This window comes from Aulonocara stuartgranti (assembly GCF_965226115.1).
Source record: "Aulonocara stuartgranti genome assembly, chromosome: 1".
NCBI classification, from domain to species: Eukaryota; Metazoa; Chordata; class Actinopteri; order Cichliformes; family Cichlidae; genus Aulonocara; species Aulonocara stuartgranti.
In genome coordinates this window covers 37,139,043-37,155,714 of record NC_138939.1, presented here as the reverse complement: position 1 = coordinate 37,155,714, position 16,672 = coordinate 37,139,043, and the positions used below count along the sequence as shown (strand labels likewise).

The following is a 16,672-nucleotide window of genomic DNA, read 5'->3' as shown; positions in this document are numbered from 1 at the left end:
TGTACCTCCCTGTGTGTCACCACATGCATCGTGTTCCTTGAACTAAATATTTCAGTATTAATCGTTCATTTTTCATGTCACTTCTTTTTGTGTGGTTGGAAGTTTGGCTCTTTTAAGCCTTTTGTAAAGTGAAAGTAGTCGTTCGGTTGAGTGAGCATCTTTTTAATAAAAGCTTTTGCTTTTCTCCATGTGGCTCTTACAGCTAGCACCAACCTGTAGCGCCTCTTTGGTGAATTCAATGAAGATTGTTAAGAACCCAGTGGCCACATGTGACCAGGTTTACGCCCTCATTCAGAGCCTCACCTCCCAGATCCGCAAAAGGATGGAAGACCCCAAGTCTGCAGGTGAGCTCAGGCCTCAGCGCGTTTTCTGAAGCTCAAATAAAAACCCAACATTTTGCTTTTGGAGCTCAGAGTCCCTGAAAGGTGCAGCGAAAAGCTGAAAACATCTGTTGCTCACCAGACCTGCAGCTGTACCACAGCGAGACGCTGGAGCTGATGTTGCAGCGCTGGTCCAAGCTAGAGAGAGACTTCCGCATGAAGAACGGCCGCTACGACATCAGTAAAATCCCCGACATTTACGACTGCGTCAAGTACGACGTCATCCACAACGCCACCCTCGGCCTCGAGGACACCCTGGAACTGTTCAGACTGTCTCGAGCTCTGGCTGACATCGTCATCCCACAGGTGAGGGGGCGGGGGGGTACAATAAGGATGGTTCAGAGTGACAGATCCATGCATGAGTCTTTATATGACTGATGTGCCAATAAACACATGAAACAAGCAGCTCCTCCAGGTGCAAGGAAAAGATGACATGCTGCTGAGGCTAAAGGTTTTATGTGACAGCAGAATCCTTTGTGCTGCACTTTACAGCTGTGGACTCCACACCGGATGTTGACTTTATTTAAAAACACTCAGTGTATATTGAGTGCTATTGTACACCTATATACAGGCCCACATATGTCAAATATGATTGATGATGGTAGTGCTGTGATGTGCTGTATAGCTGCTAAAACCAGTGAAGCTAAAGGAAAGTTTTGTCTGTGCACAGCTGATATTTTCACTGTAACAAAGTGTAAAACTTTCTTAGGCACCTGAAAATCACACAGTTTAATTACTCTGATATACTCTGAGTATATATTAAAGTCGTGTAGTATTTTAAGCTCATTTGTCTGTTGTTTTTTTGCAGGAATATGGCATAAACAGAGTGGAGAAACTGGACATAGCATACGCCTACTGCCTCCCACTGGTCAGAAAGATCCAGCTGGACCTGCAGAGGACTCACGAGGACGAGTCTGTCAACAAGCTGCACCCTCTGTGGGTCTAAGATTAGGAGTTGCGTGACTTAAATAGCGTTCCGACCGACCGGAGAATATTTTGAACTTGACCTCGGTTGTACGTTTGCAGGTACTCTCGAGGAGTGATGTCTCCTGGACGCCACGTCAGGACCCGTCTGTATTTCACCAGTGAGAGTCACGTCCACTCCCTGCTCAGCATTTTCCGCTACGGGGGCTTGCTTGATGTAAGCAAATGTCGATCTGGCTGAGCTTTGAATGTTTTCAGAGGAGGCACAAAGTCTGTATACGTTTGTGTGTGTGTGTGTGTGCAACAGGAGGAGAAGGACCAGCAGTGGAAGCGTGCCATGGATTACCTCAGTGCTGTCTCCGAGCTCAACTACATGACTCAGATTGTCATCATGCTGTACGAGGACAACAATAAGGTGTTTTTCTTTCCTTCTGATGTTCTGTTTGTGGTAGACGTGCAGTCACATGGTTCCATTTGTGACATGCTAGCTTTATAGCGTTTCTTCTTTTTATTTGAATAAATTCGATACACAGCTGTTTCAGGAGTGCAGCCATCTTTATCTTCTCCTAATTGAACACCAGCGATTAGTCAGACCCCCCAGCCATGCTTCAGCTGATACCTGGTAGCTAGCAGAGCGGTGTGCAGGGCAAATCAGAAACCTGAAAATGTTAGAATATTTTTATGATCGGTCTAAAAACAACAAGCAGCTGAAGGTGTGTCCCTGCAGTCGGCTTGAGGTGAAGCTCAGGCTGCTTTGACAGCGACCTGTTTGTGGTTTGGGTGTTTCATGATGATGATCATCTGTAAAACCGTCAGGTCAGCAGCCTTTGCCATAAATGTGGTTAAACATACCATGGATCTCTGTGTACTGACCTACATAGAGATCCATGGTATTTATACAGTTTATACTGAATTTGAGATCCCAGGTTTCAATTGTAAGCCAAAGTCATAACACCCCCCAAAAATCGATAATTTTTTATATTAAAGGCTCACCAATTAGAAATTTCTAATAACCGATTTTATCTTGCTACAGGACATCTCCTCTGAGGAGCGCTTCCATGTGGAGCTTCACTTCAGCCCCGGGGTGAAAGGTGTTGAAGAGGAGGAGAACGCTCCCACCGGCTTTGGCTTCAGGCCCGCCTCTGCAGAGGTAGCACGGCAGGTGGGATTGCAAAGAGTCTTCCTCGTTGCTCTTCTGCAGGTGGCAGTGTTTGCCGTCAGGTTTATACCGTATGTCTGCTCAATCCAGAACGGGCAAAAACAACCCGACCCCAGCAGCCTGGAGGACCTGTCACGGGATGAAACCGACCGTGCTGTGCCGCTGTCTGAGCCAATCACCATTCAGAGGAAGTCCCCACTTATTCGCAACCATAAGACCGGATCCATGGAGGTGAGACTGGCACTGAATGCAGAAAGAAGCAGACCCAGAATAGGAGTTTTAAAATTGTTTCAACAGCTCTTCACTGTAGACACTATAAACAGTGTAACTGAACTCTGTCTGTTAGCTTCTGCAGAGAAGAATCGTTCACGTTTTCCTGTGTTTTATCCACAGAAGACTTGGTTCCTGTGGTTTTAGCCTCTGGTCTTATCTACGGCTGTATTTCACTAAATAAAGTAGTGGTGGCTGATACGTGATGTAAAACATGCTTGTGGTATGTGTGGCGTGTTCTTTCCACCAGGTCCTGTCGGAAACATCGTCCTCCAAAGTCGGCAGTTACCGCCTTTTCTCGTTCTGCTCTCGTCAGTCCCCGGAGATGAAACAAAGTGGATTAGGTAGGTATTGTAATGCTCTGTTGCTGCGGCAACCGTATGACACGACTGAGTGGGAGGCTCGGGTGCAGCTACGAGAGTTTTTATCTCGGGAAGACATTTTTATTAATGGAAATGACACAGAATGAGGGCGGTGCTCATTGCTCTGAGACATGCACACAAGCTTTTTTCGAGCTGAGCATTTTGCAGGTTTGTGACTTCGTCAGCATTCAGAGGTAAAACATCCCTCTGTAGCAGGGCAGCCTAGTTTCCTGACATAAAATCAATTCTGCACAGATAAACGTGTCTGACACTGTTGCTAATTGCTGCTGACATGATTTCAAGAAATCAGAAAGGAAGTCATTTTGAGGTTGTTTCTGCTCCATTCATGCAAACTAAACATGATGAAAATGATTGGTCACCAGTGTCTGTGTGAATCTTGTATTCCGAGTTAAAGAGTGAACCTTTATGCAGGCCCATGAAGCCTCCGGGGCTTTCTCTGCCTCTGAGCAACTCCAGGGGTTGACTGTGATTGAGCTGTTGTAAAATCCACCTGAAATGTTTCCTCTCTGTCACTCTGTCTTTCAATGATGTGTGAATGACATCAGGCACAGTCTGAGCTAAAGTCTAAAACATCATGGATGATGCTGTTAATCCTTCTCAGTTAACTTCTACGCTGCGTCTGCACTGGAAGCAGTTTGGAGCGTTGTGGTGACCAGAGGCCACCGAAGGTGAAAGACACTCAGTGACTTCAACAGAATAACTGCTGGCAACATGAATCGAGCAGGACCGCAGAACATTTTCTCTCTTCCAGCAGAGCGATTGAAGTGGCCGCTAGCGTGAGGATACTGTCAACTGACAGATCTGGTAGTAAATACATTCGAGCGGGGATTTCAGACTCCTCCTACATTTCTGTCATTTCGTATAGAACTTAACTACATTTAAACTAAACATTTATTCCCCGAGTTATTTTAATGTAAGAAAAACAAGTGCAGTTTCATCAGCACAGTTTTTCTACATGATAAAGACATGCTGCTTCATGCTTAAATTATAAGAAATAAATGTGTAAACTTACAGAAACGTTCTGTTAGCTCGTTGTGCAGCCTGTCCTCAAGCTATAAAATGGACATTTTGGGGTTTTTTCCTGTGAAAATCATATATTTCTTAGACGGTTATTTTAATGTGTGAATGGCCATGGGGGAGGTGCTTATCATTAGGACAAGCTGTAAACGCATGAAAATACAGGTAAAAGTTTAAGCATTCTGTCCTCCTTCACATTGCCCACATTGGAGTCTTTCGCAAGCCAGTTCTGGCCCCCGGGCCTTGTGTTTGACACCCCATGCATTAGAGGGTTACCTAGGCAATCGGGGCTTAGTGTCTGCAGCCAGCCAAGCGTCAGCTTCAAAGCGAATTGTTTCCAGTGTGGACGCAGCTTAAACGCCTCTCCTCTTTCTGTACTCTTTGATGTTCTTATTGATGTTTAAAGCTTTCTGTATGAATTAAACATGTGAAGGGGACGAAGAATTCTAGCCTTAGCTACAAAGTTGCACTTAATACATTAAATGGGACCTTTAATGTGGCTTAGTTCTGCGACCCCTCGTGAGTGCACGGTCTCCCACGAGTCCTTCTTTCTGCTTGTCTCTTTCTTTTTCCTCTTTGTGTCTCTGAATCTGTCTCTTTCTGGTCAGTTGTTTGAGTAACAGCATGTGATGTAGTAGTGACTAACCCGGCCCGCCCCCCTCACAGGCTCTCAGTGCGCTGGGCTCTTCAGCACCACTGTCCTGGGTGGGTCCTCTAGCGCCCCCAACCTGCAGGACTACGCACGCGCGCACCGCAAAAAATTCTCCACCAGCAGTCTGTCCTACAAAGACGGTACGTGTTTGAGACCGCGCGCCTTCACAAACCTGCACAGGACAACAGCAAATCAGCACACACCTCCTCTGTGTCGTAATGTGTAAATTATATCTGTCTGACCTGCGATGACGCCTGAAAGCTGCACACGTGAACATGAAACATGTTTAAGCTGGAGTCATTACAGTAGTTAGATAATTAGTGGACTGGGACACATGCCCATACATGTATAGAATATTTTTTTTACATTTTAGTCATATTTCTGTTAACTCCATATTCATTCTAGTCACCATATCCACTGACTCTTTTGTTTCCTCCTTTACTGCTTTGAGTAAACTTGATGTGCTCCTTTTTAGGATTCCTGCCTCAGGCCAAACCAAAACAGGAAATGCAGAAAGGTTTAGCCAGAATAGCACGGCTGCTTTGAAATGAGTTTTTCAGGATACACTTGAGAGAAGCGTGGCAGTAGATGTACTCTGAGTTTGTGGAGTCTCACACGTCTTTGTAGAATGTCAGTTAAAACCAATATCACTGCAACATGAGAGCTAATTTAGTTAATTAGTAGGTAGATAACCATTTACACTGCTCAAAAAACTTCTTTACATTGTGGAATTCAGCTTTTAGTGGACGATCGATTCAAAATCTCGCCAAAAATCTGAGTTAAACTTTGAAATCACAATCCAAATTGTGTCATAATGTGGTTAAATGGTGTGTATTGTCCTCGTGTCCCTGTATACACTCCCACTGACATCTGGGCAGCTCCCAATGAGCTGACAGATGTTCATATTACCTGGATCAGGGCGTCAGTGAGCTCCTGGACAGTCTTTGGTGGATTTGGATGCACCGATGCATAAGATCCCAGTCAGTGGCATCGATGCCTTCAGCTAAGAGCTGCCTGCCCACTCTGGTCACGTGTGGCAGGGCTTTGTCCTGCACCAGTAGGGACACAGGACAGTGCCTAAGGTCCGAAGCCAGGTTTGGTACCAGGATTTCATCCAGCCACCAGGTAGCAGTACTGACCAACCTGCAGGACCCTTTTTATTTTGGCTCTCTACCTTGCAATATAAAGCACCTTGGTCCTTTGTTCTGTAAGGTAGCACTTATATAGCGCCTTAGCACGATATAAATGGAATAAAGTAATACGCGTCCCCATTACTCTCCCAGTGCCTGACTGGTCATGGCAGACGACCTGTTTCACGTTTTTACATCCCAACGTGTTTTTTAGTTTCCTAGTCTATCAATATGTTTCTGTTTAGCTGCTGAAGCAACAGAAACATCATCACCGAGCAGCTAACTGCCCCTCTTCCAAAGTAAGAATCTCAGTGCTGTATGTCAAGGGTTGTCATGTTGTCCACCAGGTGGCAGTGCGGTATCATAAAGCATCCACCCTCCTGGCTGTCTCACAGTTTGCTCTTTTGTCATCCATCTTGTTCCACCTCATATTCAAGACTGCAGGTTCCCTTCTGTTTTCAGCCAGTGGACGCTCGCGTGTCAGAGTAGTCGGGGTCATATTTATATTTATTTTCTATGCTGAAGCATCGTAATGCGGGTCATTTTTAAATTGTTGCACACAACCCAGTCAGACTGCACCTGTCACAGTTAAACTTGGAGGCAATGAAAGCAGCATTTAGTCGTGAGTATCGGGCTCGTGAATCCTCATGTTTTTAAGTTAAATTCATGTCATTTCACTTTATTAGAAGATGCTGTGCCAGTGTTTCGACCCACAGCCATCTTCAGCCATCTTTAACCATCCTGTTTGAACAGCACCTTCAGTCAGGGCCGCTTCACAGACTGATTCCTAAACCACACATTTGTAGTTGATGACTCTTCTTCTGCACTGCGTCCGCCTTAGACAAGAACAAGAAATGATCAAACCTAATCTACACTTTACTGTGGCTCATAGTAACACTAGTGATTTTTTTTTTTTTTTATTTCCTCAGAGTTGTTGTCTATGCCGGCAGTAAAACGATTTTCTGTGTCGTTTGCAAAGCATCCGACTAATGGTACGTCTGCTTCTTTCAAGTATTTTTCCACTTCACCTACCTTTGTCTTGCATGTCTTCAAACTTTTATAATTTTTTTTTTTTTACCTTGGATTTTTTAAATTTATTTTGTTTTTTCCACATGGCCCTCCAACATTCCAGGTTTCCATTATCTTTTTATTTCTAATTATTTTAATTCTATTTTTGTTTACCCATACACTTTGGACTTTTCTAACACTACCTGACATTCTCTCTCTAACCAGGGTTCCCACTAGTTTGTAAAATATAGTAAAGTAAATCCAGAGACAGGGAATGTCAGAGAATCATACAAAGACCTCACACACATGTGGGAAAAACCAAATAGGGACTGAAAAATAAAACATCTTGTTATTGCTGCTGGTCTGCTTTTCAAACTACCAAGTAGAGGAGGGATGTCCAGGAGAAGGGGAGTAGACTGTGCAGCACAGTTTGCCTTCTGTTTGAACAGCACATATCAGTTTATATAGGTCCCCAGCAGTGCTGATGTAGTTTGGTCCTGACCAGGAGACTCACAGGTTTGAGATCGCTGGGCCAGGTGAAACAAAAACGTCTGAATGACAACAGTCACAAATAATTTTTTTTAATTTTTTCATCAACCCTGCCTTATCAGAGGGCTGTTTTATTTATTGTTGGATTACAAAAAGTTTTGAGGACTTGCAACAGACAAAGAAGGCTCAGAAATGAAGCAGAATCTTTTACTGTAGGTCAAAAAGCCACAATTGCAATTTCTGTTCAGCTAATTAAGAACCAGTCAGATGTTTACCAGCCAAAGTCTCACGACTCCCTGTGAGGGTCTGTCTGTAGCAGACGACAGAAGATAGATCCGCGTCACCTTCAGGTGCCGGAGCTGCGGGAGTCAGGAAATAGGATCCATCTGACAAAGCTCCAAGATTCTTTTCCTCATTCCTCATCTCGATCGCATGCTCTTTCTCTCTGTCGTCATGTTCAGTGTAGCACTCGTTAGGAAGATTTTGATTGGTCACACATGTTGCCAACTCTGGATTATGTCATTTCATCCGTCTGTCAGCTCAACTTCACGTGGAACAGGTTTGTTAAATTAGAAGACAGCGTGTAGCAGTGATACTGTTAAAACAGTAAGAACACAAATCATGTTTTAAACTTCTCACGTCTTTTATTTTGGGCCTGTTGTCATTTAATATCTTACTAAATTAACCCAGTTCAGTGTTTAAGTTCTTGGATTTATTCATTTTTCATGTTTCATCTTATTTTTTTACAAAGTTGGAAGAACGATGTAGAAGTCGAGCTGAAGTCGGCGTGCGTTCCACCGTTTATTTGCTCATGCAGAGCCTACGATTTTCAACTTAAGCAAACATGCTGCTGTTCAGTCCTCCAACATCGTTGTGCACCACCTTCTTCTTCTTCTTCATTTCGGTTGCGTGGCTCAAAACATTGAATTTACCTGAATAGTAAAATAATACCATTTTCCGTGAGAGGCTGCTCCGGCTTAATTGACTCTCTGAAACAATCTCTCTGCCTCCTCAGATTTGGTCCCAAATAAACTGCCCCACTGACATCAGGAAATATGCATGAAGGCAGTTTCAACTCCTGGATCAAACCATTAAATTCTCCTTGCTGCTGCTTTCTCTTGAGAACTGGATGAACCCAGAATTGTGCATATTTAGAGAATTTCCTGTTGCTTATTTGCAGCACGCTTGGTGTTTCATGGTCTTTACACAGAAAAGAACAGTTCCCAGTCTCGTCCTCACAGTGAGGAATACACCATATAGTCTTTTATTTATGTTTTAAGGTTATTGAATGGAAATGTGTTTGTATATTATGAATACATCTTCCAACAAATGAATGCATTCTCGTTAACTTGGAATTTATCCATTCATCCAAAACACTTAGGAGTGGGCACCAGTTTGCCAAAGCCGTCACATTTCCTCGCCATCTTGAACACAGTAGCAGATATGGACAAGTCCACATACGTAGTATGCCAGCTTAGTTATTGCCAATATTGCTACTTAAAGTCAGCAAATTGGACATGTGGGAGGGAGAAAGCTGCAAAAGCTGGTAGTAAGCTAACATGGTGCCAGCTAACGTTGGGCTAGAGTGTCCTAAACATCACACTTTGATACACAGAGTTTATTTACTAAGTGTAAAAGTCCAACAATGTTAGTGAAACTGTCTTTGAAAAGGATCTAATGCCTGTAATAACAGCTAACAGCAGCTAACAGAGGCTAACAGACTCACACACTGGCAAAAAGCCTTACCGCTTACTCAGCGACAAGCTCAGGATGTTCTCAACAAAACGCCTCAGCGTCGCTGTCATTGGACAGAAATGAGCTTTGCTGACTCGTCTTCTCATTTTGGACTCCATGTCTCAGAGTAAACAGACGCTCAGCTTGAATTAAAGGGGCCAAGAAGACACAATTCAGTTGACTGCAGTCTGCTGACATCTAGCCAATGTATCTGCATAATGAAGAGCACTTGCTAGCTGTGAATACACCAGACTCTATAATCTAGCATCAGTGCAATCAGACATCAAGAAGGCATTATTAGAGGGAGCTTTTGGTTAAAGTTCAGCGCCTCTATAGGATCATTCCTAAAGAGAACATGAAAGCAACTTCTGACTGGTAAACATCTGTCAAATCTGTGTTAACACTGTAACATGGTGCTGAGGTACATTACATTCTCTAGCATTAATCAGCTGTTAAAAAGAAAAAGCTGCAGTTCACTAAATGATCTTCCCACCTTCTCAGTTTCCTCAGTTAGAAAGCAGCAGAAGATTGTAAAGAGCTCAGGGTGGGAACCCTGTTTAACATCCCACATACAGTCTGCAGATTGATCACCATTACCCCAATAATTCAGTTATTGCCTTTTTTTTTAATCCCCCCCCCCCCCCCCCCCCCCCCCCAGTCAATAGGTGTGTGTGCGTGCGTGTGTGTGTGTGTGCATGCGTACACGTAACATATACACCTGTGGTCCTTATCATAGAGGTTGTCAGCTGAGCTCATTGTTCAAACAATAATCAGTGTTTAACCCGTCCCTTCTTTCCTCTGAGCTCTGCCTCGGTGATTTTAAACCTGCGACTTTTCCTCCTGGTTTGCTCGTCCAGTCACAGCCGATCAAACCAGGATAAGCTCCTACTGGCAAACTGGGAAAGGCTTAAGGCTTGGCTCATCCCATCTCCTTTGTCTGTTGGGTTTTCCCTTTTAAATTCATTAGCACACAGATGATACCATTGCTCACAAAACCTGAAACTTTCTTTTCCACTGCTTTGTGACGGGTGTTGAGTCAGGGGAGCTGTAGTCACCCTAGCACCTCATGCTCTGGGCCACATGCTGGTGTGCTCGGCTGGCTTTTCTGTCCTCCAAGGAACTGGTTTAAATGGGTTTAATAGACCTGTAGTTGGGATTTATATGGATTTCTCATCTGGGTTGAGCGGTTTCTTTCGTCTTGCTTGTGTAACTAGTGCGATGGCTGAAGGAGTTGTTGCTTTGGTGGCAGGTTTCTGTGAACATCACACACGAAGACTCTATTTAAACGTTTAAAATCGTTTCTCCTGGTGTTGTTCACATACAGTATGTCATTCACCACAGGAACACAAGATGACACCTCCACCGTTGCAGTGGCCCCATCACGCTGGTGCACTGCGGCAGGTACGAGCACCCCGCACTCCCCCCGCCCCGCGTTGGCGTTTTTGTGTTGCAGAGTAACCGAGCGGCGTGGCCAGGTGGCCCTGCTGCAGACAGTAGATGTAGCATTTAACAGCTCCTGGCGTCTTTCTTTGGAGAGGTGGTGTCAGATTTGGGCTCTGCGCTTCCTGTTAACGTCCTGCGTCACTCTTGCTCCTTCGCGGGTTCTCATGGTTCCTGTTACCACAGCTGTTTTAATGTTGAGACGCCGCAAAGGAGCAACATGTGTGTTTGTGTGTTATTGCTTTGTTTTTCCTTTTTTTCCTTTTTTCTCTTGCTTTAAGCTTTACTAAAACGCTTGACGATCTGCCGCTTTTTCTTTTTCCCGACCTTTGGCTGTGTGGCAGCCAGGAGACGCTGCTGGCTGCTGCTTGTCATTTTAGAGTTTCCCCTCATGCACACATCTTTCCTCTGTTCCACCCGCCTCCCGCCGAGCTCTTATTTCTCCTCTCATCTGTGTCGTACTTCAGTGCTTCTCTCTCCCCCCTTCCTTGCTTAAAACCTCTCGTTTCATGTCTTTTGTACTGCTCCCACCCCCCTCCCCTCTCCGACCACTGCTCTGTCCTTTCTCGCTCTCCCTCTTCTTCTTTAGAGCCCCTGGAGGAGCACCACGTGGCCCAGTTGTTGAGGCGTTTCTCCACCGACCTCAGCCTGGGCCGCCACCTCTCTCTGGACCAGGCACTGGCCCACCACCTCCACCAGTGCTCCTACCACCTCCGCCTCTTCCGAAACTGGCTCATCTCCGGCCACGATCCCCTAGAGTACCTCCACGGTCAGCCCCTGGCCCCGCCCTCCATACCCCAGCCTCATGCTCTGTTACAGCCACAGCTCGCGGTTTAGTTGGGACTGTGCTTGTTCTGTGGTTGACTCTCATGCTTTGCCTCTTGATGTTTCTGCATGCTTGCCTGTTTCTGTGGTTATGCAGATTGCAAGCTGGAGTCGTGTGAGCTGTCGGGGGTTTTGTGGGGGGCATCATTGTTTTGCAGCTACTGTCCTTCCTCTCTGAGGTGGTTGCTGCCTCTCAGGTTTTGATTGCCTTTTTCTTTAGAATAATATCACATTTTTTCCAATTTAGCTGAAACTACAAGTTAAAAGTAAGGTTTCACCTAACAGCCCTAAATAATCTCTCGTGTATGTTAATAACAGTTAGCACTGCGATTGCCATATGCCAGCCTGCCCTCCTCTCAGTAAGTTGTGTAGTCTCAGTGTCAGCTCGTGGGCCTCTGGTCACTGTCCTCTCATTGGTCAGTCACCAGATTTACTCCAATAAGCAGCAACACTGTTAGACTTTCCCACAGGTGAGTTGACGGCGCAGGCCTGTGCAGCACCCTCTTTGTACTGCACTGTCTGTTCAGGTTTCCATGTGCCATCACAACACACGACCACCGCCACACGTGTGCGTTTGGGGTCAGCTGTTCGGGTTCGTGGGAATGCCAGACGCCCTTCCACCTGACCTTAACCAGCATGTGATTCCTGCTTGTTTGCTGTACATGTGGCGTACACTCACCACCCCCTCCCCCCAGCCCGTGCAGCTGAGCGCAGTACGAACACCCTCTGTGGAGGTTGTGGAAGGCCGAGGCAGGCTGCAGTTTGATGCTTTGTGATTGTGAACGGCTCTGGTGAATTGCGGCTTGGTTGTGAACTAACAGCGGATGAAGCGCCTTGGATGACGAGTCGGGGCTGAGCTGCGGTCTGGACGGCTTTGACTGCTAACGTGCTGCTGTCGCAGCTGTGTAACAGGACTGAGCAGAAGGGCTGACGTTCTGTATTTTTTGCGACCTGCTTGCTTTTGCAAATCCCGCGAGACGTCTGAGATACGTAGACTCTTTCTGTTTTTGATATGGTGTCATGTTGTCTTGGCGTCCAGCATGGTTTTTTGCAACTTGCCTGGGTCGAAATACCACGGAGGCTGGCGGGAGTCCACACGGGGTTAGAGCCTGTACTGAAGCAGGAGCAGGATTTCAGAGCACTTTTTTTTTTTAGGTGTAGTGATGGGTGGCGTTGGGGGCAGTGGTGTTGGGTGTCAGCTGAAGTGGTTCTGCCTGCTCTTCTTCTGACTCCCTGGGCAGACTCAGGGCTGATGGGCCTGCTGGCTTCCTATCTCTCTTCTGCCGCAGGCTTTGAAGGATGCTCCATGGTGCCCTCCATCTATCCTCTGGAGACGCTGCACAACTCACTGTCTCTGAAACAGGTTAGCGAGTTCCTCACCAGCGTGTGCCAGAACGCGGGGGATCCACACACTAGGACCACCAGAGGTAAGACACACAAACCGACACACTCCTGTTTGTATTTATAGACATCGTAGCCACACCTGACTACGCTCAGCCTGACCTGCGATCCCTCCGTCTCTTTGTAGCTTTGTCAGCCATGTTTGGTGCACACAGCCAGCCGTCAGTAGACTCATACATCCCTCAAAGGGTCCTCTCTTCCTCCATCTCGCTCAGATCTCGTTCTGACAGGCCTCCTTGGTGTGAGTATCGCAGCACATCCTCCATCTCTCAGGATCTGACATTTCTAGGTTTCTCTGCTGTGTCACTTCCAGACGTTTGGGGATTATTTATGGAAGCCAAGTTGTCCCTTACAGCCTGTTTTAAACTAAGCTCACAGTTTATGTCTGTCTTTGTATTTATCTATTTTTGTGATAAATAAAGACTGCAGAACCCAGTGAACCGACCAGTGACCCACCCATGTGGGTTTTTCAGGGTCGATATACTTGGATTCAAATAAAACTTTAATCATTTGTGATGCATGTGAACAGCAAGGAGGAAATAGACTATTTAAAACTATAGAAATTGGTAGTATCAGTAGTAATGATATTTATATATTGAGCAATGAGTGTGACAGGAACAACAGATAAAAATTAGCATCCTTCTAAGTCTGCCCCTTTTACACGATGAACCTAAGTGTTCATGTTGCGTCTAATTTTCTTGGTACTCATAAAATTTAACTGTTTCTTTGTTTTTTTACCACTTTCATGGCTTTATTAAAAAAACATATATTAAACGATTGTTATGACAATTGTGGTTTACCTGCAGTTGTTTTGGCTACTGGCTAACTTAGCCATTAGCGTAATTTTACCCTTTTGCTGTTTAATTTTATTTACACAACACCAACTCACAACAACAGTCGCCTCAAGGTGCTTTATACTGTAAGGTCGAGCCTACAATAATACATACAGAGAAAAACCCAACAATCATATGACCCCCTATGAGCAAGCAGTTTGGCGACAGTGGGAAGGAAAAACTCCCTTTTAACAGGAAGAAACCTCCGGCAGAACCAGGCTCAGGGAGGGGCGGGGCCATCTGCTGTGATTGGTTGGGGTGAGAGAAGGAAGACAGGATAAAGACATGCTGTGGAGGAGAGACAGAGATGTTAGCATAGCCTTAGCAACTGTAATCTGAAAACTGCTAAATACAAACCACAGCAGTCACCCAGGCTGATGAGGAGTGATCCCTAGAACCAGTGTGCACAGGCTTCCTCTGCAGATCAGACCTTCTTTTCTGTCCCTGCAGACAGCAGCGGTCCATCCAGTACCGTATCCAGCGCTGGGCCCTCCTCTCCCACCACGGCTGACACCTCCCCGAGGTTCAGCTTCAGCGATAAGATCTCCCTCACTCCTCAGAGCAGCGAGGAAACCCACTCATCTCAAAACCTTTCTGCTCAGCTGGCACCTGCGGTTGCGTCACCAGCCCACGAATCAACCGACTCTGCTGTTCCAAACCTCGCCGAAGTCCCTTTGACTCCAAATAACTCACCAGAAGATGATCCGGAGCCGTGTGCAGTCACCGACCAGAAGCCCGACAACCCTGCGCCACCGCTGGAGGTGGAAGAGGGGCCTTCGTTAGCTGCCGATCCCTCGGATCCCAGCCTCAGACCTCCATGCTCGGCTTTAGCTGAACTCTCTCTGGGTCGGATGGAGGGTTACTGCCTCCCGGGCTCCCTGCCTGTGCTGCTGGAGCTCAGAGAGAGCAGCAGCGAGGCAGGCTCCAGCTCCCAGACACCCCAGTCCCCAGAGGGGCCTGACGAATTCTTTGACACCCATGAGTCCATGGAGTTGTGGATGGACAGTCCAGAAAGCCTCCCACATCAAGAGACGCCCCTGGAGGCTGGACGCACTAACATGGGCGAGCCGTAGAGCAACACTGGGGCAACTGCTGTGGTTCCAGCATTCATCATTAATATGAACAGCGTAGTATTGAACTGAGCTACAACTATCCAGGCCTTCCCTTTTCTCTCTTGTGACTCTGATGAGTGATCTCGGGCAGCTCTGTGTTGGAGAATCAGATGACAGTGCCGTACATGCTGTTCATCGCCTGCTCGGCCCTCTGGTTCAGTCCATCCACAGGTGAAGATGGGACAGCTTGGAGAAGGTCAAGCTAAATAGAAAAGCTTTTTGTTACTGTCACTTGTTCGCTGTTATAAATGCCTTTGTTTGAATGATTGTAGACACGGGGTCTTAAATGTGCTATTAGGCTAAAAGCTTGAGCTAAATGAGGCTGAAAAGCTGCAGAAAATTGTCCAAGATGATTTTCTTTTTTTTCTTGATTTATTGTGACCATAAAGTTACTGATTAACGGAGCTTTAAATTGTGTTACGTGTGCTGGATGTATATCTACTCTCACAGTACCAGCTTTCAGGGCATGTTGGTGTGGCTAATGATCGTTAGCGATCAGCGAGCTTTCTGTTTGTTCCTCAGTACAGGAACTAAAAGATCAAACGCAGACTCTGAAAAATACAATCAGCAAATCTTCTGCTTTTCGTCAATCTGCAGCGTCCCTCCGGTGCCGGGCGTCCGTGGCACTGCATGTTTGATTTTTAAAGAGGCTGAAGCTGAGTGGAAGTGTTCAGTCTCCGGGTCAAACCGTGTGTGCACTGCTTACTGCCAAAGTCCTCAAGCCTCATTACAAAGTTAATATAATCAGTAGGAAATGATAGAGGAAATATTTATTTTGAAACGGCATCTAAAAACAAAAGTCTGTATTTTTAATACCCACACATCGGATATGGAATTGTACCACAGCTACTGTGTATATTTGTGTTTTTGTAAAGTCACGACGTGATGCAGGAAGGATCCGAAAGCTAATCTTTTATGTCATCACTGAACAAACGGGAGGGGCATTTTACATTCTGTGTGCTTTTTAATGTGGCGACCAGTTATGTAGCAGCCGTGTGCGTGGAGGCAGGCGCACACGCTTGATTCAGGTAGTCGAGGATGCTGATGTGCAATTGCGTGTTCAATCAGTCCGGTTTCATGTTACATCACAAAGTACTGTGAGTACTGTGAAATCCATGACTGTGAGTTTGGGAAACTCTGACCTGTCTGTGTGTGCAGAATAAAAAACGTGACACCAGTGTGGCCCTGCTGTCTTCTTGAGCTCATGTTCTTTGTGCACGATGGGTTCATTTATGTCCTTCTGACTTACTTATAGCGTGCAGGTTCTATCCCTCAGATATAAGGACGTCATCTTTGCTTTCTGCAGCTTCCATTTCACTCCACACAGTCACATTGAAGCTGAAGTTGCATGTAGCCAAACTGTTGGGAGCAAAAGAGAATTAAATCTCCAAACTAACGACCACTCAGGAACGAGCTGTCCCAGCTTGGCAGTGGGGCGAGTGCCCCCAGAAGTTTATTCTCCATGGTCACTGATGCGTTCCCAGAACAATAATTGAAGCAACATGAAGCTGTCGGCATATTGCAGAACAGAATGTGGTTGTGTGGATCATTCATGCAAATGGGGAACGAAGGCCGAATGCTCCAATCCAACAGAGGAGCTGCTGCACCATCAAAGATGGCGCTGGCACGGCTGGCAGCCTTAACCCAATTTCCCTCGGGATGAATGAAGTATGATCAATCAATCAAAAAAAAAGACCGATGCTGGTTGTGGTAAAAAGGTGTAATAGTGTTAGTGTTAGTAAATGCCTGTTAATTTAAATTGACTTGAGACAACCGGGGTGGCTTCGGCCCCCCAGCGACTGTAAACTGGATACCTAAGAAGATGCTTTCAATCTACTGCCAAGCCGTTATTCAAGGTGTTCAAGTTGATGTCAGGACTTGCAGGTTGTTCCACTCTAAACACAATGTTGTTTTC

At 45.8% G+C, this 16,672-nt stretch overlaps 1 protein-coding gene across 1 annotated transcript in view; it reads left to right on the top strand.

The window, feature by feature from the left end:
- ppip5k1a (diphosphoinositol pentakisphosphate kinase 1a) overlaps positions 1–15,939 on the top strand; it is a 30,018-nt gene extending 14,079 nt beyond the window's left edge. Inside the window, 15 exon segments of the mRNA XM_082527041.1 lie at positions 203–344; positions 463–686; positions 1,189–1,316; positions 1,407–1,521; positions 1,612–1,719; positions 2,338–2,466; positions 2,554–2,694; positions 2,984–3,077; positions 4,800–4,925; positions 6,845–6,907; positions 10,488–10,547; positions 11,176–11,355; positions 12,701–12,838; positions 12,940–13,053; positions 14,096–15,939. Coding sequence (XP_082383167.1) covers positions 203–344; positions 463–686; positions 1,189–1,316; positions 1,407–1,521; positions 1,612–1,719; positions 2,338–2,466; positions 2,554–2,694; positions 2,984–3,077; positions 4,800–4,925; positions 6,845–6,907; positions 10,488–10,547; positions 11,176–11,355; positions 12,701–12,838; positions 12,940–13,053; positions 14,096–14,718 — 2,385 coding nt within the window. The 3' untranslated portion in view covers positions 14,719–15,939.
- The last annotated feature ends 733 nt before the right edge of the window (positions 15,940–16,672 follow it).